The 26,655-nt window shown below is 39.7% G+C and overlaps 1 protein-coding gene across 8 annotated transcripts in view; it reads right to left on the bottom strand.

The window, feature by feature from the left end:
• Positions 1-26,655, bottom strand: part of CEP112 (centrosomal protein 112) — a 173,201-nt gene that overhangs the window by 67,683 nt on the left and 78,863 nt on the right. For all 8 annotated transcript variants that reach the window (XM_064467132.1, XM_064467135.1, XM_064467134.1 and 5 more), the window contains one exon: positions 22,664-22,846. In XM_064467132.1, the coding sequence (XP_064323202.1) occupies positions 22,664-22,846 (183 nt within the window). The remainder of the gene's footprint in view (positions 1-22,663; positions 22,847-26,655) is intronic.

Genomic DNA, 26,655 nt, shown 5'->3' with positions numbered 1-26,655 from the left:
GTTTTCCACATCGGGCTAACTTGGCTTCAGCTGCAGATGACTGCATAGCTGTCGATTTGCTGTGTTTAACTTCGCTTGCACGTAACATTTAAAATAAAACCAAAAGCCCCCAAAACTTCTGAGCAGTTCCATGGACTTGGGTCAAACATGAACTGTCAGGTTACATGACGACAGCGGTCCTTTCTAGGATAATTACCTAAAATATTAGCCTATAAGTAACAGCTCTGCTTGAACCACCGATACGTAGCTTTTGCCTCTGTGTGTGCCAATAACTTCTCAGCATTTTCTCACCTGGAAGAACATTAAAATTAGTGGATGAATCTGAACAGTGCGTTCTGTGAAACCATCAGCCAAACCCTTCTGAAAGGGAGATTTGTTTCTTTGTGTCTTGTCACGCTGGCATGATGCGACAGAGATGGATGAGGTATACATAACATTTGTTATTGGGTAGTGGATTACTTCTGAAAGGAGATCAGTCCAGTCAAGGGAAAGGAAGTCTGTAGTAAAAACAAATCTCACTTTGATGATAAAGAAGAATTAAAAGGATAATAAGGAACAAAGTAGAAACACCCAGTGATTCAGTGGTGACAATGACTCCTTTTTTACCCATGATCAGTGCAACGTCCCAGAAGAGGTGGACAAAGTGTCCCATCCCAGTCTGGCAGCAACTGGTGACACATTTAGTGTAAAATACCTTAGAACGGATTATCTGTTGAAAGTGGGAATCTGAACTACTTTAGCTTTCTTATTAATAAACAAAGCTTTAGAAAGGGCTGAGAAACAGATAAGGCAAGCTTCTCTATGATTACAAAAATAAGCAGTGTGTCTTACAAAAAACTCTAAAAAAGTAAACAAATATTATTTGTTGGCAGCTCTAAGCTTAGAAAAAATATAGCTGTAAGAACTTCAAAGATGTGTAACATTGGTTTGTCTTTAAAACAAAACTGGTTTATATTAATGAGCCTTACTATTGCAGTTTCAGCAAGTCACAACAATTGGTCTTACACTTGATCTCATTCAGGTTTTAGGGAACTACCCCCAGGATTTTTACCCCGACGAGATAACAGAGCTAGGCAACCAAGTGCAGTACCAAAGGCCAGGCACAGTCCTAACAGCTCTCTGATCTTTTTGTCCACAAAGCATCCTACTGAGGCGGACTCACGGCTCCCAGTATACCTCTGCTTTTCTCCATGCCAGATGAATTTCAGCTGGCCAGTTCAGCCAGCTGGCAGCTGTATTTGTGGCTCTTTTGTAACATGACAATGATACAAAGGGTACACAGCAGTGCTGAAAAAAGCCATCTTTTTGTTTAAGCTACAATCTAAATCAGAAGAGATATCAAATCTAAACTGACACTTTAAAAGAATTTTGAACTTGCAAGAGTCATTAAAATCTAGTAACTCAAGTTTGTAATGTCATCTTCTTAATTAGGCTTTGTCATTAACTCAATTGTCTCCATTTTTACCCAACTTTATTGAAAATATTTCTATAACACAACAATTTAATTTAAAATACTTTAACAATTTATTATCCAATTTTTCTAGTGACTGGTAAAACCAGCAATTTGTCAATATTATGAATCCTTAAAAAGATAGGTTCGATCTGCAAAGAAAACTACTTCCGCAAATGTCATGCACATTAGCACATGGGTAATGATGTGGCAGAGCACAAATTAACACAGATAAGTAATAAACAGCTATTTAGCTTTCACAGCACAATCTATTACACTGTCAAGTTTAAATGCCTTTTGGGTAAGAACACATAGGCCCATAAACATGGTAATTAAGGGAGGAGATAAATGAAATGGTGTGAAATGAAGTGAAAATGAACAACAGTTCGATGACCAACACGTTGGCCTCACCTCGTACGAGCGCTGATCAAATTTTCCAAAAAGCACGGAGCTGTGCAAGCTCTTCCGGAGGAAATCACGGAAGCGCAGGAGCTCTGCTAGCACTACCATAACTGTAAGTGGGCCTGACCAGCAGTATAGTACTTCCTGGAAACACTAAAATATCAAAGCTAGAACTTGGATACTCAGAGAGATGCATTTTATTACATGTGCATACTGAAGAGTCCTTATTCTTGAGGGAAAAAACGCTGTCCGTAATGTTGGTGCTGTTGCGCAACGTGTTAGCTGCAAGACATCTTTATATATGAGTACATAGCAGGTATATGGGTACATTGCAGGGGTGAGGTGAAGTTATTAATATGTTCATTAATCAAATGTTCACAGTTTATGAATCAGGCTGCACGGTATCAAGTTTAGGTATTCTCTTGTAAGAAAACTGTCACACAAACCAAAGCTGTGCTCACTACCCTGCACCGCATACGAAGAGTGGCCATTCTCTAGAGTCAAAAGGTGAATGTTGCGCAGAAGGCAACCACAGTACTAACAGGAGAATGTCTGCTGCTCAGCAGTGTAAAATCTGAAGCCTCGTATTACAGGGCTCCATCTCAGCACAATACCAGCTTTTCTCACCTTTGCGAATGTACCTCTGACATCTCTCTTGAAATATCCACTAGGACTTGTAAAGTGAGGTGTTGAGCTGCTAACTTACATATTTATTCTATTAATTTTAACAGCATTAAGCTGCTTTTAAATGTCAAACCTCTCCTGTAAGATTCCTGGACTCTTTCAGCACTGTGTATGCTCTGAAAAACACCTCTAACATTTATGAATCTGATAAAAGTCTGTTGGTACCAATTGCTTATTTTGTATCTACTGGGGTGTTAGCTAGGGGTGGGGACAGGTTTAACACCACTCCACCTGTACAGCGCTGCTGGTGGCTAAACATCACTCTCTTCTTCATAGTCACACCATGGTCAACTTCATTTTTTCCCTTGCACTTAACACAGTCCCCAAAAAAGTCCAGCACCCTTTAAATTTTATTTCTTGGTAATACATTTACTGTATCTTGTCTACCTCTGTTCTACAGCTTAAGCATTTTCCTGAAACACAATGAACTGGTGACTCATGAAGAACAATAAAGGTAAACTATCTTCTGCTGAGCTCCATTTTCAATAGAATTAATGAAAAAAGAGTCTATCCATGTCATTCATAAAGCAACATTTCCATAGGTAATCTAACCTCCAAACTGTTCACTAACTTTGCATATTTTTTTTCCAGCCCTCAGAAATATATGGCAAGACACAGGTATCAAGATGTCGGTAGGAAAAGTTACACTGAAAATTTGGCACCATTCTCGTTTCTACATCTATGACTACACGTGAGAAAGGGGTAGCAGATTCTCAAGGTCTGCTGTTACATGGTATTAACCAAAACACAAATGTTGATCTTTTTTTTTCAAAAAGGAATGCACTGAAATAGATCTGGACTTTTAAAGAAGCTGGTTAGCTGCCTAAATCCCAGTTAATGTAAATGGCACTTAAGCTACAAACTCCTGGGCTTGCTTTCTTTTTTTTTTTTTTTTTAAAAAAGGAGAGGGGGAGAGAAGGAAAGATCAGACATCCATTTGAACAGCTCCACAAAGAGCTTAAAATTAACGGAGCTTATTTTGATTTCTTAATTTACATAAGTACATTTGATTCTAATTTAGTTAACAGCAGCTAGAGAGCAGAACTTCATACAGGTTGGTTATTATCACTGCCTTCCTAATAAAATGATTTTTTGGCAAATGGAAGAACCTCAAGCCTACGCATGTAACTAAACAATACAGTGCACTGGTGAGCGAAAGGATTACTTACTAGGTTGAAACTGAGATAAATGTAAATAAATTTTCCATTTAACAGTTCTAAAACCTGGAAAAGACTTGGCCCTTTTGCCTGGAAAACAGATCCAGAGCAGTTTCTTGTTACCTGATTTACTGTATTTGCTTTGAAATAGATTAGTGAGTCAAAAATTAAAACACCCAGCCTTCATTCTCTTATGTTTCTATCAGATGAAAGAAGTGTTTACGTTTGTATTTTACTTTGTACAAACAAAATGATTTGAGTAAGACCACTAAGAGACCTACCTGGGAAGGACTAGTAGGTGGACTCATTGCCTTGTGTCTTTCTAAGAAATCTAACGGAGACACTCAACTGGGCAACTACCTAGTAATCCTCGTAACTGCATTAATGTAACTTAAATACAACGGAGATGAAAAAAACCCAGCCATAAATACCTACTTCCTGCAGTGATGCCCTAAAATGACTTGTGAGAACAGAACATAGATAAAATAGAGTGGTGAAAAACTAAATAAAAATCTCTACTTAATGCCAGGTTTACTGCACCGTACAAACCACAACCACCTACCCCTAAACGCTGATTGATGAAAATTACACCAACCACATGTTTAGTCTTCCCTGTTTTCCTTTGTCAAAAAATATAAAGCTTTATTTCCTGCATTTCAGGATGTGAAAGGAAAATATTCCTTTGGGATGAATGTTAAAGATATATTCCGTTCTGAAATAACATTGGAGCAAAGCTGCTCTGAAAGTGAAGAAAAGCTACTGATGTTTAAGGAAGGATAGGACTTTCCTGCAGTGGAATACAGAAATGGAGGCTAAAGATCTCTGCAGCAGACTGGGAAGTACTACCTGTCAACCTGATAGAGTATTTCTATGTCCAGCATCCCTTAAAACAAAGCTTTTAAAAAACATTTGCATTTAAATTTTCCACATATTAAATTTAAAAGCTTTAGCATTTCCTGAACAACATGCTATTCTGATTTAAATGCAGACATGATGTATTACAGATTTAAGGATTACTACAGACATTCATCTCTGAGGCAGCAAAATTAAACGTATTATAATTCCTAATTTGTCCCCAGAAGAGGTACAGGCCGTATTGCCTATGAGAAATGCCTTTGCCCTGTCAGCTAATGAAAAGACTTCACTCTAAGTAAGAAACCCAAAACAATCCCACCCCAGAAAAACCCACCCAGCAAAGCACCAGACACTTCTTTTTTGGATGCATTTCTTTACACAACTGCTCGAAACACACACACATCTTTTGAGTATTCCAGAAGCTTTACCCCACGCATCCCATCAGGGTTTTATGGTGACTAACGGAAATGGCATCGGCTGCAAAACTTGACAGGACAAACAAGACAAGATGCAGATACAAAGCCTAAGTAATAACTGTTTGTGCGTAAGATGTCTCCCACCTTCAGTTCCTGAAGTTAATATACCTGTAGAAATGCAAACTTTGGACACTAACTCCCATTCAGGCCATCTGCCATGACCTCAACAGGCAGTTGAGGGACTGGAGCCAGACTCGAGTTCACGCTACTGTCCAAGCTCTGCCCTGACTGTTAACCAAGGTGAAAAAGAGAAATTTTTCAAAACTCCAGCATAATTACAGGAAGCCAACTAAGGAACCTAACGCTGTTATTCTCCGGGCCAATGACTAAAGACAACTTAAATACACTAGCCTGTGTGTACTATTCTGCTCTACTAAAGAACCTAATTCGCCAGGAAACTCTCTCATTACTGATGTCATGCTGCTATATTGAAGATGACAGTCTTTAACCAAGCATGAAGTCCTCATTCTCGGTCTCATGAATGGCAATATGTGTGGGCAGAAATCCTGAAATCCAGCAGCTTCAGAAATGAAAACTGTGTCACTTACAGGTTTAGACTTTAAAGAAATAATCAGCTTCTAACTTTCAAAAACCCCCTCATTTCTGCAAGGCAGTAACAACGGTTGCAGTATATCTGTTAATGAATGAGTTGTGGTAAATTCTTATCTATACATTAGCTGCTTACACAAGAAAGATGTAGAATTACACACACGTGCAACAACTGACTTTCTCCTTTTCAAAATCAACTCCACATTGGACGAAGCATATTCTAGTTGACTAGTGACAATCCTTATATCAAACAGATAAATTTGTCACCTCCATCTAAGGATGAAAGTCCTACAGAACGAAGGCTTTACTGCAAGCTAGGTGTTCGGTTGGAGTCAAAGGCATCGGCTGATGGTACCCATTGTGTGTTTTGTGCACACACAGATGGCTGACACCGTTTCTAGTCTCCCTCTCTGCACCTTCATCCTCAAGTGCTGGTTGCACTAGTACCATCATCTCGATAGTGGCTCCTCTGAGTTCAGAGACCTTTTGGAAGCATCATGCTCCACAGCTACCAGTTCAGAAGGACAAGATCAATCACAGGATGATCTGTACAAAATAAATGAAAACTGTCTGCATAACATCTCTTTTCTTGGAATTGAGAGTATTTTTGGCTCAGTATCTTTCTCTGGCACCTTTACATTGATCTCTATCCTTTTCATCCTTCTCAGTTTGTCCTTGAATTCTGTTGGTGCCACTTCGTTTTCTGAATGACAAATAGGCTGCTGCATCCTGGGGCAGGAATTTCTTCAGATTTATTTATGCAACTGTTTTAAATCTACTGTACTTTGAATAAATATTAATATATAGTTTACACGTAAAATCAAAATACATACTAAACATACAAATTATATGAAATACCAGTAAAATAAAATGACCCATTAATTATATCCATTTATACAGGTCCATTTTTATTTTTACTACACCACCACCCCCCCTTAACCCCACCTCCCCAGCCCCGCAAAAAACCCAACTCAAAATTGCATTAATAGATCAGGAACAAGGCATTACTCCCAAACTGAATACTCTGGCAGGGAACAACGGTTGTGGGAAGAGCTTGAAGGAGGAACTGTTGACTGGAGGCAGAGCACCAAATGGAGCGGTCTCTTTTCTGTACAACAATGAAGCACAGTCCTTCAAGAGGACATAATTTGCAGACTTTTGAAATCTACTGCCTTTACTTTTCTGGAAAGCATCACTGTTTTGAAGGTCACAATCTTATTATGTAAAACTAGGAAATCATGACTATGTACGACATTTATACAAACACGAAGCACAAAGACCAGGGAACTATTAGAGAAATTATTTCTTGAATACCATGAGGTGGTCTTTTTGACAAATGGCATCTGATGTATTTGTTGAGAGAGAGATTTCAGTTTTCTCATGTGCATGCCTAATTACCGCAGTAATGAAGGCTACTGCTATAAAGGCTGTCTCTGCTAAACCTCCTTGAAACTCATGCACAGAAAAACAAACATTGCCTTCCATATAAATGACTACATTAAAAGCCATTACTGATTAATGCTGTGTATTTTCTCTGCCTCTGATGCAAAAGATGCCAAAGAAATGTTATCACAGGGCTTTGCTTGCGCAGCTTTAGAAATGATAGTAATCTACTAAGTATCCGACACAATACTCAGGTAGAGCAGGTAAGAATTAATTGGTACCTTCCCCCCCTCCCCGAATTTCAGATGCTGAAACTGTTTTTCCCTTTATTGAACCAGCTCGGCCTAGACTAGCTTGTCCCGCAGTGACATGTATATTGAATACAAATCAGACAGCATAGCTTTAAATCTGTGTTGCAGCTCTCATTTCCAATTCGAGAACTGTACTATAATCATAAGCTTCTGGTGGATGAAAGGAAATCAGCTCTCTGAATATTAGCTAATGCCACATTTGCAAGTCCTGAAGAGATCTGTGCTGTTTAAAAAAAAAATAGATCATTTCTCGTGAACCTATATATATGAATCGCTTTGTACTGCTCGACTGATAGAAGCGATGCCTGTGCTGGGATTAAACCCTTTTCATCATAAAACCTCATCTGGTTCGGAGTCCAAGTCCATCAAACCTTTTCCCTTTAAAGTCCCGCCTTTGATTCTACATCAATTTATTCAAACCGCAGCTGGGTGGCTGAAAACGAAAGGACAGCATCATTTAAACCAACCGTGCTCCGAACTTGAAAGAAGGGCTATAATTAAAAAAATGGGCATAAAAGAATGGAAATGGGATAATATTTTTTAATGGTAGTTCAAAGGCCGACAGATGTCAGAGCCTTTGAAGATGTCAGTACACTGAGCAAGAAGTTGCCATTAAATAGTTTGCCTGAGAGGTGAAGCAGCTTTTTAATGACTGAAAAAGCCCTTGCAGACACATCCTTGTGTTTTTAATTTGTCAGAGTTTCTGCAGTATTTTCTGATTAATGACACATGATTATAACTGCATAGCATACATATTTTTATACTATGTTAAATGAATACTTTATTTCACATTCCTTCAGTGCCAGATAAGAACAGGAAAGCTTCGCTATGGAGTCCAAAACTATTCAGATTGCTCAAATATTTATGGTAATTTGAGGGGATTGGCCAGATACAGAGCTACTATGTGTTGCTACCTTTTGTTCTTTAATGGTGCTATTACTACTGCCATCACAATGTGCATGCATTAAGTCAGCATGTGACCCAGTAATGTATTGCTCCCTTCTTGTGCACTAAACAATCAGAGCTTTCATAATGCACTGATGAACAAAGTCATCAAATCAAAATAACATTTAGAGAAATTCCTCAATTGATCCCAAACAATACACACAATGGCTGCCAATGTATTGTAAGTAGAAAATAACTTTTCTCAGAAAAAAACCCATATTGCTAGGAAACATCACATTCAGAAGAAAAACACCAATATTTATAAAAGCAGATGAAGTCCCCATCTCAGGCTGAGAAGATGCTCCTGCAATATCTATCCTTCACCTCTCTGTTAACATATGCAATTTTTTTTCTGTTTCCACCATGAGTGGAAAATGTCGTAGCCCAGAACCCAGGGACAATTTATTTTCCTCCCAGGAGTAAGCTCTCAGATGACTCCAATAGTCTTTGGTGAAAGTGTGCCTGCCAAGCTGAGCAAGAAGGGCCCAGGGAAGGCCCCCAGCCCTGGGGAGGGACCAGAAAAGCCAGCAACGCGCACCTTGCATTGTATCACACCTCAGGAGTCATTCGCGTGAGAACAGTCATTACAAGGGAATTTGATGAACGTACTCTCTTACTGCTCTTCCAACCTAGTTTCAGCTTGTTAATTGGATCATAAATGGATGGACTCAGCTAAAACTTCATGCACAGAGAGATTGGAGGTACCTTAGCAGAGCTTTGGGAGATCAGTTGCTGGTCTCCCCAGAACATTTAGATGATTTTATGGCTGTTTGGCTTGTGGCAGTCCATATCCGTCAGGAGCCTCTTTGTAATAACCACGCTGCCTACAACCACCGTCATGAACCTCCTCAAGGGGAGGAAGATAACGGATACTCACTGCTACTCTGAACACCGCATGCACCTGCAACTGGAGATGAAGGCAAGCTGTTAGCGACAAATGTTCTGCTGTGTGTTCAAAACCCTGTATAGTTATCCAACTGCAAAAGCAAGCACGGGGAATTTTGAAAAGGAAAAGTCTATGGCTGCAGAGAGAAGAAATGTAATCCTGGAATTTAATTCTTCCAGAGGTATTTACTGAAAGAAAACAGAGTCCTGCTAGGAAGAAACATTACTACATTAGGACTGCGCTATAAAGAACATGTAGAAGTGGACTACTTTCAGTACAAACAATTGTAAATCCAATTTCCAACTAACCTGCCACCTTCTTTCTCATGTTATTCGAAAGTTACCTTCAAAGATAGTTTTATTTAAACAGCAAACCAAAACCTAATCTCCCGTGCATCACTGGAACACTTGACTTTATAATGAATCTCACCAAGATTTGAAACCTCGATATATGAACATTACACACTTCGGCCACTTTTCCTAGCAAACAAACTACATGAGCGAGCAGCCAGGAAGCTGCTCAGCAGGAGGGGGTGGAAGCGGCCACAGGGAACGCCCGCTCCAGCCAGGGTGTTGACCAGAGGAGTGAGATGAAGACCTCCCTCCCGCTTCCACCCAGAAGCTTGGCAGATCCTGGTTCCGTGGGGCTCTCAGCAGAAGCGTTATGAGACAGGAGCGTGCTCTGGATGGTATAAAGCAAGAGGAGTGAGCTCCACTCATCTACTTCTCTCCAAAGGCCATTGATGTTGCCATTGTACAGAGGTGTACCTTCTGTTCATATTCAGTTACTATTTTAGCATTATGGTAAAAACGGGAAAAGAAAATGGCAAATTCTAAGCAGTTGTAATTTAGATTAAATAATACTTCAGAGAACAAAGAAAGGGCAATTTCTAAGCTGTGGGACTTTCTACTGAATTTCAAATTAGTTTTATAAGCTAAAGGAATGTTACCCACAAAATATGTATCAGACTTATGAATAAACATTACAAGATTCTTCTAAAACGGAAAATATCAGACACCCTGAAAACAATGTTTTGCTACAGAAACCCATAAGCATGCAAAGATGAGCCATTCAGCTTCTATCCATTAGAGGGCAATAATACATATACACACATACTCATACACATATACATACAAACACGCACACTCTCACATCCCCCCAACTGACTTTAGCAGGAAAACTAGTATTTTCTCTCTAATAATACCAATGGTATATTGACAGCTTGGGTCCTGTTCCATTCTCTCCTCCTCCACTCCCCAACAGCAGTATCCAACAGATCAAAAGTGACAATAACAAATTATTCTTCAAATTTGCTTTCCTACACAGAAATCAAGACGATATATAGTTTCAGAAGGCTTACAGTTAGTTGTTGTTAAATGTAGCTTAAATAGTTTGAACAACCAGCATTTACATAAGCATGTAAATCATCACAAGCGTTCCCAAACTTTGAACAAAGATGTTCTTCACATGTTCATCTCCCACCTACAAACATTTTTCCTTTTCTGTTCCATCGCATAAGAAAACTTTGACAAGAGCAGCAACTGCAGATATGGCAAGTATCCAGTGTACTTTAGGTGTCTCTTAATGCCACAGACACATCACAGAGAGGCATTTTTACTATGTCGTTAGTAGAGCCACCTGAAGGAAGCAGCTCCCATGCTGTGTCTTCTGCTTTCTTGCTCAAACCATATCAACCTACAGATAAACTTCACTGTTTATCACAGGTCCTCAACCTTCTGCTTGCTGCACCCACTTCTAACACCCTATAAGCACATTTATGTTATGAGCTCACTGGGGCAGGAATGTCTGCTGTTATGTATTTTCACTAACACAACATAGACTCAGAATCCTGAGAGGATTCCAGCAATACAAATAATTACCATCAGCCCCTAAACTACTGCTTGTCAGCACCTTATTAGCTACAGGATTTCTGGAGTTTACAACAACACACAGGCAACGGTATCGGTCACATAATGCACATAATGACCAGTAATTCCCATGAGCATCCAGACTACACTGATTCGTGGTGGGTTTGGTTTTTTTTAAAATACATTCCTTTGCAATAATCCATCTATATTTCATTAGAAACAGTAATTCAGGTAATGATTTCAACTAACAGCTAGTTGTTTCCACGGACAGTTAAATAAATACTAATTTCATATTATACTAGAAGTTTCATTGAAGATCTGAATTCAACTTCATAAGGGCCAAGATGAAGATGTAGAATAACCCACTGGTCATGTGGGCTACCCCAGGCAGCACACGTGCATCCCCTGGAAGTGGCAGGTACCTCGAACTCGGAAATCCCTAGTGACACCAAATACAGCGGGAGAACATGCAGCTATTTCCAAATACTCCAGCGTACTCTGTGTTTGCAGTGGCTGCCTTTCCAAAATCACTTTCCTTGCTATTTCTCTTTTCTAAACTCATTTTACAGATGCCAATACAGCAGAAAGCACAGACTACAAAAGAATTCAAGCTGTCAGAGACAACTTCAGAAGAATTGTATCACCCATGCAAAAGATGGAGTTCACTCTTCATGGGATTTTCAGATCTGTTTCAAGTAAAAACACTGTGTCAGGTCTTTTTGTGGGTTTTGGTTTTTGTTTGGTTTTTTTTTTTTTTTTTTTACTACATCAGTGTTGTTTTTATGAACTCCAAAGAACAACTTCAAAACCTGAAAATGGAATATTCACGATCAGGCCAATATTTTAGGGGCCAAAAATAAAGGTTTTTTATTTGCAATATTTCAGGAGGACTTTCAAACATATGAATACAAATTACTATGGAGATACGTAACTGCAGTTTGAAATATATTGTTTTCTGCATTAAACAGAAATCTACAGCATCCTTGACATCGATTTCTGTCATTTTGTCATGATAAACATTCAGGTATTAAGTCCCTTCCACATCATGCACTCAGGCATGATTCCAATTAGTGCTGAATAGAAGACAAAATGTCAGCCTAATAAGCTTCAATTTGCAGAGCCTTTGAACATTTGATGATATCATCACTTTGCCAATCATTTCTTGTACTTTGGCTTCTTTTTTCCATATCACCTTCCCTGTCAAAAGGAAGTCTTTCAAATCTACAGAAATGGAAGACATGAACCATGTCAGTCATTGGTCCGACTGAGCTAAAAGATCTAAAAATGACTCCCCAATACATCAACGGAGAACTATGATGTGCACAATATTCCCTCAAAGCTAATTTGCTGCCAACATGTAGAGTAATTGGAAGAAAAAAGTCTACTTTAAAGTCATACTGTGAAAAATATTTTTTCGCATGAAATCAACACTAAAGACCTTAAATCACTGTCAGAGTCTGTGCCAGTCTTTCAAAATGAAGAAACAGGATCTGTTAAAGATGACAATCATTTCTTCAAAGGTGACCGGACCAAAGAACAGCTCTGCTGCCTGACTTCATATGGAAAATACTGTATTTTAAAACATGTATTTTCTTTCTAATTTGTTTCTAACAACAACAACAAAAAAAGTAGGCTTCCAAGAAGAGAAAAAGACAACTTGCAAAAAAGGCGTATACAGCTCTGTAAGCTTGAACATACATGCCTAACACACGTCCAAAGTCTATAGCTGAGGACACATGAAATTTTCTTCATCTGGAATTTCTCCAAATGCAGAACCTAAAATCTCTACTCTTATTTGGGTTTGAGGGAAAGCAGAAACACCAAATGGCAGCAGAAAAGACAAGGAGATAATGAATCAGGACGGGAAATGTGGAGCAATACAAAAGACTACGTGGGCCCTCCAAGGGCTCTGGCAGGGCAGCTGGTCCTGCCCGAGGACCAAATGCAGAGCCCCAGTTCAGAAAAGGAGGCAGGCAATGGTCTCTTCTCAGCTGACTTCCCTGAGGAGATGGATCACAGCAGGGCTGACCAGAGCACAAGACCAGCGACTGACAGGCTCCACCACCCAGGTCCAACAGGATTCCTCGCATTGCGCAGAGTTGCCTCATTTCTTTGGTTTGCATGTCCCATGGAGCCCGGTCAGGAGGCCTTCACTGGAACATATTTGTTACTCACTGCTCAGAACTGGCAGGACAAAACTAAGCCTACACCTCACGTGGCGGGGCTTGCCAAGAGACGGTGCTTTGGTAGAAAAAGAGATTGAGCAGCTTGGAAGGGGTGGAGCAGAAACTGCCTCCTGGAGCTGAAACAAGGAGAGGGAGTTGGGAGCACACGCTGAGCGCAGCACTGGCGTGAGGAGCGGTGCTAAAAGAGTGCAGAGCACTTGGCTACCCCTCCAGCTGATGGGTTAGCAAATTCCTAACATCTGAGGCAGAAACAGAGACTTCGAAGAGTTGCTACAGCAGGGTTGGGCCAGTGGGCAAACAGCTGCAGAGATGTTTAACTGTAAAGCACTCGGCCTGGTGTCTGTGCCAATAACATCATCTTCAGATCCGCAGATAACCCATTGTGGGGTTTGGGTTTTGTTTCCCCTCAGAGCTCCTGTCTTATGAAATAGAGGAAAACCAGAGAAGTCTTCCGTTTTTGTTCCCAACTAAAGCAATATACGGAGGAATAAGCAGAGCAGCAGTAGGGCGCCCAGGACAGTGCAGTATGCCATAAGCATCTCAGCTGCAATTTGCTACTGGTTTTCCACTTGAAGGTTTCTCTATAACACTTTAATGTGGGAGCATGCCGAGCTTTATGGATGGTCTCATATTTCTCAGCTGACATATCTTCAGCCAAAGTATGTCAGCTACAGGAGAGGGCAAGGCTTTTCACTGGTTTTGTGATTTCTTCTTCCCCCATCATAAACCACATAAAAGAAAAATACAAATAATCAGCTCCCCAAAATTGCTATTTATTACCTCATCATGAAACCATCTACTGGACCCTGCAGTGGTATTGAGTAATGCCATTACTTAAACCATAAAGAGGTTGTATTTATTACTCAAAATTGGGAAAATTAGCATCCATATGGATCCTATTGTTTTAAGACCAGTAATACTGCCAAAACAAGTGGTGTTAACATTCCAAACTACAGATTGTCATAATTTCTCTTCTAGTGTTTCATTCTTTCATTTGGTATTTATAATACCTTTGAATTGAGGAACTGAATGGATCATAAAATCTCTCCTATCAGATAAATCATTTAACAGCTAGACTACTGTTCAAATCTTGATTTATGGTGGCAGTGAGTGGATGGAATTAACATCTGCTGACCTAAGGAAGAGAGACTGAATTGATTTTGGATAATCTTTCTCTAAAAGCAGGGACAAGAAAAAAAGCACAGTCTAAAAAAATTAACTACTTAATTTGCAATACCTAGCACCTTAGTGGGTAGTCATAGACAGGACACCCTAACCTCCATCCCTGGAAAAATTAAAGAGTAAAACTCCAGGAAATTAATTTCCAGGCACGCGAGGAATAAAAGGGTCACTGGGAACACCCAACCTGGATATACCAAGGGCAAATCCTGCTTGACCACACTGTCTTCTACAATGAAATGGCTGACTCTGTGGAAAGGTGGGAATTATCAGTCTTTTATCTTGACTTTAGCAAGGCTTTTGATACAGACTTTTATCGCATCTGTATAGTCAAACTGAAGAGACATAGACTGGATGGGTGCACTACAACATGAGCACAGAACTCACTGCACCACTGGGTTTGAAGAACAGGAGTCAACAGGCAACCAGCTATAAGTGGCATTTCTCAAAGGTCAAATGGAGCTGACACAGCCCAACATCTCCATCAGTGACCTTGATGGTAGGACACAATGAACCCTGTGTGATACTGCAGATGACATCTCTTGGGGGGAAGCAGTCAGTATGCTGTAGAGCAGGGTTGCCATTCACAGGTATCTCAAACTCTGCGAGCTGGAGCAATGGGCCACTAGGACCTTCCAGAAGCTCAAACAACTGGGTTTGTTCAGCCTGGAGAACAGAAGACTAAAAAGGAATCTAATTGCTGTCTTCAGCTAACTGAAGAGAGAAATTGTAGAGAAGACAGAGGCAGACTCTTGAAGGTGGCAGTGAAAGGACAAGAAGCTACAGATCCAAATTGTTACAACAGACATTCAAACTGGACATACAGGAAAAGAAATTGCACAATAGATTAGTAAGGCACTGGAGTAGGTTGCTCAGGGAGGTTGTGAAATCTCCATCATTGCAGATTTTCAAAACTCAGTTGGACTTGGCCCTAAGCAACATGATGTAATTTTGATGTTAGACCTGCTTTGAGCAGAAGGTTGGATGTGATGACCTCCAGAGGTCCTTCCAAACCAAATTGTTCTATGATGCTGTGAAAGACTTCAGTGTGACTCCTGATCTCCTATTAGAGCATGTCCCTTCAGCCATTCAGCGGAATGTTTGAAGTAGATATTGCTGCTGTTTTCCAAATTGCTGTTCTTGTTCTATGGATTGGGAGAAGTCAAATTCCTTCTATTCAACACTCTCTCTAGCAAATTATAACTCTAAAAAGCGATTTTCGAAAGAACTAAAAACATTAGCAAAGAATGTTGTGAGTAAGCAGCCCCTCCGTACAGCAGACGTTTACCAAACCACAAGTTGAGTAGTAATATTTGGGACAATCTAATATCACAGAAACTACATTCAAAAGAGAAGATTTCGACTCTTACACTTGGAAGTAATATCAATAAGCAACTTTGGAGTCTGCCTTTGCCATACACTGAACTTCAAAGAGAAAGCGCATGCTCCTTTTATTTCAAAATCAAGCGCTTACATCGTAAGTTGACCACTTCTGCAGAAGAGAAACACAGTATTTTTGCCTCTGCTTAGACATTATGTTACACCATCTCAAACACTACAGTTACTACCACCTGCTCTGTGTTTACTAACGTGCTTGATCATTTATTACTTCAGTATTCCTTTATATAACTTCAATTTTAAAAGTAATTTCACATTATGTATAGCATATTGTCTATTAGTGTTAAATATCCATTGTAACCACCACACACAAACCCTAGATGCAAAGCCACACCTAGTGTATGTGTTAAAAACTGGTGTAAAGATCCTTTACCCTGCAGATGAGCAAGGCTGATCTTATTTTTTCTCAGAGAAACTATTTTATATTTATCAATGTTTGTGCAGTGAATAGTAACTTTTTCCTAAACAAGGAGTATTGAGAGAAAATAAAATTAATGCCATATTGATATACACTCTGCTCCTGCGCAAGTGAAATCACATACTCCACCTTTTCAGTTGCCAATATTTAAAATTAAAATAAACAATGAATATAAAAATGTTGATTACAGTGTAAAAACAACTACCATATATATTCAATTTCATATTGTATAAATTCCTTTTTGCTGAAAAGAACTCCTCTTGGAATCAGAGTTCGTATCATGTGATGAGCTAGTTTCTATGGCAACTGCTTTCTCTTTTACATACACTGTAGACAGCACGAAATGTCAGTTCTCTCCTTAGCTAACTTAACATTTTTAATCAGCAAATGATAATTTATGCACCATCATGTATGGCTACCAAAAACCTCTTTAGTAAATATTTCAAATGTTGAACAGCCTGAAGTGTAAAAGGACAGAGGAGTAAATAACGTCACACCTCCTACACTGAATTCCTCACTGTCTAATTTCAGTCCTATTGTAAAAAGTGAGACTGAATGAAAAACGTGGAAGAGATCATAGATGATCACCCATTACAGCACAAGAACACTTTGATGGTTGCATTAAGCGAGGAAGTGGCAGATGTTTATAGCTTGTTCAACAGTCTTTTGAAAGGCATCTCAAACAGAAGCAGCAGCTTAGAAGTGGGGACCAGAGGCAGCGTGCTTGATGCAAAACAAACATGGCGAGGTGGCTTCATCTGAGCAAGGAAGGGGAAGGTGCACAGGAGGCCCAGATCCTCGCCTTGATGGGGGTGCTTGAAGGAGGGAACCCTGGGCCTGGACTGTGTGCTTCAGTTCTACAGCAAAGGCTCACTGTTTCCCTATAATCTCAAAGATTTATGTCTATGCTGCAGTGCAAATTCTTCCCACAGCTCCTCTGCATTTACTCAAGTACAGCTGAAACTAGCTGTGCTGATTACCAGTGCCCAATAGGGGAGAGTATTTGAGTGTTTCCCCAAGGGACTGGTGCATTTGGCCCTTTCACTGAACTCTCAACTTCACAACAATACTATTAAAGACCAGTTTGAATGTCTCTATAGGGCCCATCATCAGATCCTTGATTTTAGTAGATATTCCCCATCAATGGGATCCCTCCCAACCCCGAGTCAGCAGACTATGAATAACAACCAAGGAAAGCCACACAACTACTGCAACAAATATTTGGTACTTCAAATATTTTACATCAACAGTCATGTTCATTATCCTGGGTTGATTGGTGGTAAATTAGACATGCTGCAATATAGCAAAAAGCTTTTGTTTAGGAAAGGCTAAAAGGGAACGGCTGTCTGTCTACAGAAGCCTGACTGTCAGCCCAACAGCTACTCTCCAAGTAAAATACAACAAACAAATATTTAGATTGCAACTCCATCATTTAGGTTGTCTGCAGAGAAAGCCTGCCTAGCAAGCAATGCATTTCTTCTCATGCCAAAGACATCTACTGAGAAAACAAAAAGAAGTCAAAGAAAAAATGAGTCATAGAATTTGTTTACTCAAAATTGTACACAGAAGTGACTTCAGTAGCACCAGCAACATCTGAATGTTTCACAGGCTACATCTATCTGTACCCTCCAGACACGATCAAGCAAACTGCTTCCACGAATACTGGAAGAACATCTCTGTGGAAACCGGTGTTTGGAGATATTAGAACAATTACCTGAAGTAGAAGAGTTGATCAGTGATTTACCTGTATGGTAACAACAGGGTCTCTCAGGTCAAAGTTTAAGAAAGTCTATTATTGTGAAACAAATGCTCCCAAATTCTTCTGTATTAGTATAGCACTGAAAAGTTACTGCTACAGCAATATATACACAGACAGAAACTGTGCATGTGTTGGGGTATTTAGTTATCATTACACAAGTAGATAGTATTTCTATTACTTTTTTTACCTGTATTTTCTCTTGTCAATAGTTGATACAGCTCTCCATCACACAGACATATCGGCACAGTACCACTTCAGACTGACTACATACACAGGGGCAAGATAAACCTTTTATTGTTAACTCAACAGGCTCAAACGGCTCAGAATTACTTCAGACAAAACCAGGTGCAAAGCAACAGCTGCAGAAAGATTACTGTTTACAAGTGCAAAGAAGCAAATTTTCAAGGAGAAGAAGCCAGAAGAGGAACGAAAGGATGCCCTATACATTGGGCCCCAGGGAAGGAGCTGCCTATTTCTGAGAAGGTAAAGCAAACTGGAAAGGTAAAGGCCAAGGGGATTACGGGAAGTGGAAAAAGCAAGAGAGGATAAAGGAGAGATACTTCAGCCACAGGAAAATACCTTATTAACACTTCTCACCACCACCTCCAGCCTGCTCTTTTTTATAGCAGCTTCCATTCCCAACGTGTGCGCTCGCATGACTTCAGAACTGCTCGAGGTTTTCCTTTCCCAGCCAGTAATGGTTTATCGAGAGCCCTAAGACACCCCCCAAACACCAGTGATCTTCTCTTGAAGCAGTCTCACTTCTGAGAGCATGTCTATGTTAAAGTGAAATACCATAACATCAGTGACAAATACTGGCAAAACGTGCCTCAGCATTCAAGCTACTCTTGACCCAATTACAATTGGATGAAAACAGTGGACCTGCCAATTATCTCATAACAGAACCTGGAAAGAGAATCCAGTTTCCTCACGGAAACTTTTTTTCCTCTCACTTTAGTGTAAAGCACCATATTTGAAGTTACAGGGGTACATTCTTCTTCTTCTTGCTCAAAGGTCAATGGTCAAAGAACAAGCATGAAAATGATCCAACTTTGCACGGCAGTTGGAACATGAAAATCTCTGAGCTGGCTGAGGGCACGTGTCAGATGCTGGGGAGAGAATGACATTCACAGGATAAAGGGAAAATATAAGGGTACAACTGGCATCACGGCCACCACAGCCCATCAGGCATAGGTTATTAAAATCTCCTAACCTTGCTATCTTATTTTGCAGAAACAAACCAGCTGTATTATCCTCTGCAATCAGAAGTCTTCCTTCAGAAAACCACCAATTCAGTAGCCAGGCTGTTTTTATTAAAACAAAAGGAAGATCTTGATCATCCAAGGAGTTTCTATGGTTTGTGAACTAATGTATGCGCTAGAATTTTTAGGGAGGTGGGGAAAGAATAACGTATGAAACTATAGCTTAAAAATGGTCATTAAAAAAGATAATCCGGGTAATATATATATTTAAAAAATCTAAATTAAATAGAAGTAGTGAATCAAAAGTACCTTTTTCTTTAAAAAAAATCCTGTATTATTAGCTACTATTTAAAGAATAACAATATTATGGCAGGCCATAGAAAACGTACAGAATTTAAAAGACTACAAGAACACAGCATGGTATAAAAGCCTTTGTACTGCTTTGACTTTTATTGACCTACATGTCAATTTACTCCTCCCCAAGCATTAAAACCCTAGGTGAAAAAAAATCAAAGCAAGCCTCCTAGAAATGGATAAATCCAAGAGCTAAAGTGGAATGCAACTGTTATCCAGAAATTCATCAGCAATACAAAAGGTCATCCACTTAAATCAAGTTCCTTTCCTGAAAATGTATTAAACTTACATTTCAAAGAAGCAGTAACATGATTTTATATTTAATTAAAATCTGGCAATGCACTGAAAGCTTAATTTTTATACTTCAGTTCTGAGTAAAGCATTAATATATTCATATCCGAATAAAACCCAACCACGTTGTATACTGTCTTTTGTAGTAGCTGAAGACCTATATGAAAGTAGAGACCTTCGATATGCAATAAAAAAAGAAATTAATCTTTTCAGAAACATTATAAATTGTTCCACAGTACTCAATCAGCTGTCTTTAGTAATATAGTAAGAAATACGTATTTTAAACATTTGCTAGTCTTTGATATGGAAAAGGATTTAAGAATAACAGTGAATACCTTTAATAACGGTGCTTTCACATCACTCACCAAACACTGAACAGATAGGTCCTTCAAACCAAGCTACTTGTATGTGATTAGCACTAATTATTATTTAAATTTTTTGAAATACCCAGCAAATCTACTTTTCATTTAGCGAAGCAAAATGGCCTCTTCTCCTGCCTCATAGCACCTCCGCTGTAATATAAAGCAGTCCTAAAAATTACTGCTGTCAAACATGGTACAATTTTAACAGGTTTTTAAAAAGCTATGTCTACAGAAACTCATTAAATCACTGTGAAATCTTTGTTAAGAGACCACCAAATGCTTCATAAAGGACATTGGCCATTAGTCAGGCCAGATGTCCAAAACACGTATTTTAGTAAACAAAGATTAAAAAATGTTATTAAAAATATGTGCCATTATTCCACAAGAAACACCAGTATTGTCTATTGAGCTCACTGCAATGACAAAAGTGAATTCTAATATAAAGACCAGAGGAAGGAACGAAGAACGATTTATTTTCCAAAATGGAAAAAATATGCGTCCTTGGAAGCAGATAGATTTTACTAGAATTTAAATAAACAACAGCTCTTCTAGTCAAAGGCAACCGCATTTTCTTCCCTGATTTACATGTCATTCTCATGGCAGCAATGTTCTAATGACTGTACGGCGATATTCAAACTACAATGAAAAGCCCTGTAAAAAGGCCAAAGTTTTTGCTATTCAGACTGTTCAGATTTTTCCTAATAGCTGCGATAATTTCCTGTTTTTCACATAGCACCTGTAGCAACATTATATATGCCGTTGCAAACAGAAAGCACATCCAAACTTTGAGCTCCGGTCTTTGCCAGAAGTGACCCACAACAGAACTAAAAAGTGATACACTTACAAGACACCTCCCAGATTCTGTGAATTTGCTCCAGGCAGTTCCTCTACCTTGTATTCAGCGTTACACAGAGCAATACAGTAATTGTAATGAACGCTGGCGTGTAGAGAGGATAATTCTGTAAGTAATTCTCAAACTGTTTTTTTTAACCTGAGTGCCTCAGCTCTGCCTTTGTACGCAAACACGCCACCAGGAATGCAGGTGAGAGGACGATGCAACTTTGAAAAGCACTCACAAAGAGCTTTATAGTTAAGATGCATCTATCTTGGGCCAAAGAAAAAAAAGCAAAGATAAAAACCAATCCCTTCAACAATTTCAATATTTGTTCACTCTTATATTAAAGAGGAGAATAAAGGGCAAAGTTTAATTTTTCAGAAGCCATCTGAATATCCTCTTCCCAAGTGTTCTCACAAAAGTGTCTCTTGTTTTCCTTGGAAAACCATAATGGTGGAAATGGAGAAATAAGTCCTGGCTCTGCAATATATCCCTCATCCTCCCCCAACCAACCGGTTTTTTTCCCAACACACTTACTTAAGGCAGGTTTTGATAGAGTCTGAGTCATCCAAAGGTAACAAAAACAAAAATTCATTTTAAAATTAAATATTCAATTTCACTTAGCTACATTATGGCTGCCAGTAAAAGACACAGCCTACTAGCCTACAGGGAAGTGAAGTGAAAACGCCTCAATGTCAGAGTCTTACATCTCATAGGGAAGGCGGTGGTGCGCGGAAAACATGTGTCGTTAAAGATGCCTTACCAAAGTGTCCAGTTTTGGTATAAAATAATCCATGCACGATAAGTAATTCTAATGCTGATTAGTAAAGATTATTTTCTGAATACTCTTTAAACTACAAAATCATCTTAGATTTTTCAATATTGCCATCGCAGGCCTTTTAAATATAGGCTCTTAGGAAAATACAGCATGCCATTCTTACAAAATACATTGAAAAAATGCAATAAGATGTTTTTTGAACTGCAAACTCATAAAGATCATTTTCCATGCTGACAGTGCGCATTTCATCCAGAAGTTTGAAGAGTCAAATGCTACCCCAGCTGGGGGTTATTCTGCCAAATGGCTTCCAACAGTGACCACGGAGATGGAGGATGGGAGGGGTACGTGTGTGTGTAGGAAAAGAAACGTGATGGTAAGCAACCCAAACCCACATCATCTTATCAAATACCCGACATACGTAGCCAAACACACAATGCAAATCTAGAATACAAAACTGAAACAAAAAGACATGAACAAAATGAAATAAAGCCATTTGTGAGTTACCTGCAGAGATTTAAAACAAAAAAAAAGCACACGAATGGAGCAGATACAATTCATACAGATTTGTCCAGGAAGGAGAAAAGGAGGGGTGAGTGTGAGGGCTGGGGGGGAGAAGAACAGATACCTTTTTTTCTTAAACAAATCCATCATGAAAGAAAATGAGACAAGATTATAAATAGGCCGAGTTATAGCGCACCATGGGATTTTTAATCTGGCTACCTGTGGTTTTTGCAGTTAAAGCCCTATTCAGCAGTGGGAAGGGAGGGGGGAAAGCGGGGAAAAAAAAAAGAAAAAAGAAAAACAAAATCACGTTTACGTGCCAGTTTCGCAAATGCTCACACAGCGTGCATCACCAACAATGCTGGCAAACAGGAAACACTAATTATTAGCATTTTCTAATAAGCGTACGCCTTTCAAACGTTATTGATCATTACCTGTCCGTCTCGTTTCCTGCATTCTTGAGTTTTACTCTCGTGCTCTGCCATGGCAGCGCGAAGCTGTTTTTCCAGTTTCTCGATTTCCCGTTCATGGTCTCGGACCAGGCAGTCCTTCTCTGCGTTGTGCTGCTGGAATAGGTGCGTCTTCTCCTGTTCATGCTCCAGCTTCAGCTCCACTATCTGATTGGACAGTGAGGAGTACAGTTCATCAATAGAACATCCTTGTCGTCATGACAACTCGTCTACAGCTTAATTTTCCCCTTAATTTCATCAAGTTGGCAATTTTATTTTTACGTCACTATTACCTCACCTTTTAAAAAGCCACCGTTAGCGTGACAGAATTCCTCCAGACAATTCCAACAATGGGGACAACCGAGCAAATCCAGCGCATCCTTAACCAATTTGTTGGTACAAATGTCAGAGCGGACAAAAAAAAAAACCAAACCCCAAAAAAAAAACTTGCATTGTCGCATTCTGTGTTCGGTGCCCCCGTATCCGGCTGCTGCTCATCAGCAGGGCTGAGGATCCTAAATGGTTAATAGGCAGCCTGCTCTCCCCTTCGCTTAAGTATACACACACAACCCCCCCACCCCAGCAATTAAATCTTTTAAAGGTTTCTTTATGATTTCCAAAGCAAAAGTTCTTCCTTCAATATTCCTCCACGCTGTCGTATATACAGTTGTCTTTTTTTTTTAATAAAAAGAAAAAAGAAAATTATAAAAAACAAAGCTCTATTATCCCGTTGTCAGCTACGCTATCCCAACATAAACAGATGTATGTGTTCCAGAAGGGCACCTGCTGTGCTGCAAGCTTGCACCATGATTTCATAAGAAGCCCTCTATTCTCAGGATCCTTTCCCAGTCCGCACCACACTGGATGCTGTGACCTTGGCCAGTCTTAGCCTCTCCCTGCTAGACTGAATGGCAGCCCGAGACCAAGGGCCTGGTTGCCGCAGCTTTGATACTAATCCTCCCCGCCTGCGCACAATGGCACCCTACCTGGCCTGCACACTGGAGCAGCCAGGCTGCCTTTGAAGCAGGTGATGAATAGGGACGGCAGGAAGCCGCTTCCCCACTGAACTCCGGGCCACACAGCTGCTAAGAACAGTCACTTGGATTTTTCTTCAGTTTTGGTGGATTTCAGGGGGGTGAGAGAAAAAAAAATGCTCTTATCATGAATATGGTGGGTTATTTTCAGCGTGAGAAAAAAAGCGAACGGGAGGAGCCGGCTGTGTGTGCGCCGAGAGCGCCCCGGCACCTTATCTTAAAGCTGTAGCATTGAATTCTGGAATAATATTAGCTGTTTGCGTGGCTTTTGGGTTTAAAGTTTGAAGTGAAGTAAAAAAGACACATTTTCTCGAACTACAGATCAGCGTCTTCCGGGTTGAAAAGTAAAATATGTCATCCATGCTGCGGCCGGGAGCACCCTTCCGAAAACGGAGCAAGTAGAAGAGATGTGATATTCTACGGTTTAATGTATCTACATTATTTATAATACTAAAGAGCTCATTAACAGACATCTGAAGTCCCCGAAGGAGTTAACCCCCGCCAGGAGGCATATATAATCTGTACTGGGCCTGGGATCCTTACACAAAGTTCTTTAAGTCAGGTTTTTGCCCAAGGTTTGTGTACAAAACTGGTTTCTTTTCAGATGCTATCGGTGTCCCAAGTGCACCTAAATGAAAGAATTCTTCCTCCCTAAAATAATTGTAAAGGCTTGGCCTGAGTTATGGGACAAAATGTTTAGTGGTTTTTCATCAATCAGACCTGAATAAAAAGAAATCATGTCAACACGAGAGTTCTTTTTATTCAAACATTTTCTTTTCTTAATTCTTGGATTTTCAGCTGGTTGTGCCACGTAAGGTCCGGGGCAAGACAGTTTATTGTGGGGAACTTCAATTATTTAGGTTGTCACTTCTATAACTGAAGACCAGAAATGGCAGCAATGGGAACGCGTGCTGGAAGGGGCGAGGGACGGATCCTGCTTCTTCGACCAGTTACATGATACACCAGTTTACCCAACCAAAGTAACACCAGTTTACCCAACCAAATCTCTTCACCTACAGCATTTATATTATAGATGCAATGTTTTTGAATTTAGGAGCCGGAAAGAGCTAAAAGGGATCGGTCCTCCTGCATGCAGGAGGGGCGTCTCCCGTCGGCTACGTGGGAAGAGAAAGGAAGTATGGCAGCGTGCGGGGAAGCGCTTTACAAAAGGCAAATTTGTTGAAGAAAAAACCCTCACCACTTAAAGCAAAGTATGCCCCATGATGGTTTTGTTTTGCTTTATAGAGATTTCTGGCAGGGAGCAGAGGTGGAAAGACTGGAGAAGAGAGAATGGATGGGGATGAGAGCATTTTCTTCCTTCAAGTTCAAAGACCCAGAAAACCCATCTTCCCTAATGAATATTAACAAGTACCCCACGTTTGTTACCAACACAATGTGCTTTCCTGTACAAATAACATGAAGTGACTGAGTAGCTATTTGACTGCACTGGTGAACGCTCACTGAACCTCCTGTTCTCCTCAGAACTGCTGCCAAACACTACAGTTTCTCTTCCACTCCCCCCTCTCCCATTCTTGTATTGTTGTTGGTTGGTTTTTTTTTTTTAGGAAAAAAAATTAATGTATACTACAAAAGGGAAAAAAACCCAACCATGCTGTTTTCCAGCAACACCAGGACAACTTCATCACAGGAAGCTGCATGAAAACGATATTAATTCTTCATAAATCAGTATGGATTCTGTCTCCTCTTCGAGGTAGAGAGAGCCTTTATGAATGATATAACAAAACCACCTCCTTTAAAAATTGTGTCACGTTGAGATCTTTCTGCATCTACCCCGGACACTTAGTACTTCATCAGATTACACTAAAATGTCTCCTCAAATCCAGCATACAAGTGCCTAGAAGACAGGCAGTTTTAGGTGCTATACATTTCAGACAGACAAGCAACACGATTTTCACAATGGGAATTAGGGGACACACTGAAAAGAAACATTCATTAAATAATAGTGTGCACCCTATTACCATAATCAGATCGTATTCATTGTGGCTTAGATGTTTCCTCATTTTGCCCTCCCAAAGATGAAAATCTCTTACTCTCTTCCCTGCGCATCTGTTCCTGTCCCCAGCCATGGCCTGCACACTAAATCAAGAAGGACTGTCTGACCTGATGTAGCTGTTCTTGCCATGAAATGCTGTTATTACCAAGTAACACAAGTATTTTAAAATTATGATCTCCCCTTATATGAACCTTTCATTTTTTATTTCTTTCCACACCAGTATGATAGACCATACTCAAGGCAACAGCCAACAGCTGATTTACTAAGCCATCACCAGAATTACACCATTTATTTTTAAATTTCTGCTTTTAACTGAAATGTAACAATATTTCCTTACTCTTCCAGAGAAAAGAATGTTAAAAAGAAGACAAAATTCTTAATAAAAAGCTAAAAAAGATTAATCCAAGAACTGTGACAGTCCTTTTTTTTTTTATTCATCTGCATAAATACACACAAACTGCCGAACAAATCTGGCAATGTGGTCCATGCCCATCCTACGCAGGACACCGACAACCGCAGCTGCTTATGAGCGATGGCCTTTAACACAGGCAGACTTAACTGCACCCTAATGTGGAGGTGCTCTAGAACAACCTGCTAAAACGAGAGACAATCTAATAAAGACCTAAAACAAAATCATGACGTTGTTCGCACTGGTTCGGTTTGTACATCTGAAGAACAAAGACCTACAGTAAATAGCCTGCTGATTGCAGAAGATATTTTCGGAAGCCAAATACTTGTAATATCAACGTCAGCAAATACCTTTTTTAAAGTCCCTAATATAGACAAGACCTTCTACTCTCCAGTTTTTGCTTTTACATCACACACTAAGTTTAGGCTTTTCAATTTTAGAACAATTTTGACTTGTTCTCAAGAACAAGTATGCCTTTGAAATTCTTTTTATAGTCCCCAAAGGAGGGAAAGGAAATTAG

The sequence above is a fragment of the Phalacrocorax carbo genome, chromosome 16 (assembly GCF_963921805.1).
Source record: "Phalacrocorax carbo chromosome 16, bPhaCar2.1, whole genome shotgun sequence".
Taxonomy (NCBI): domain Eukaryota; kingdom Metazoa; phylum Chordata; class Aves; order Suliformes; family Phalacrocoracidae; genus Phalacrocorax; species Phalacrocorax carbo.
Note: the sequence above shows the minus strand (reverse complement) of the source record. Positions and strands in the feature narration are given on the sequence as shown.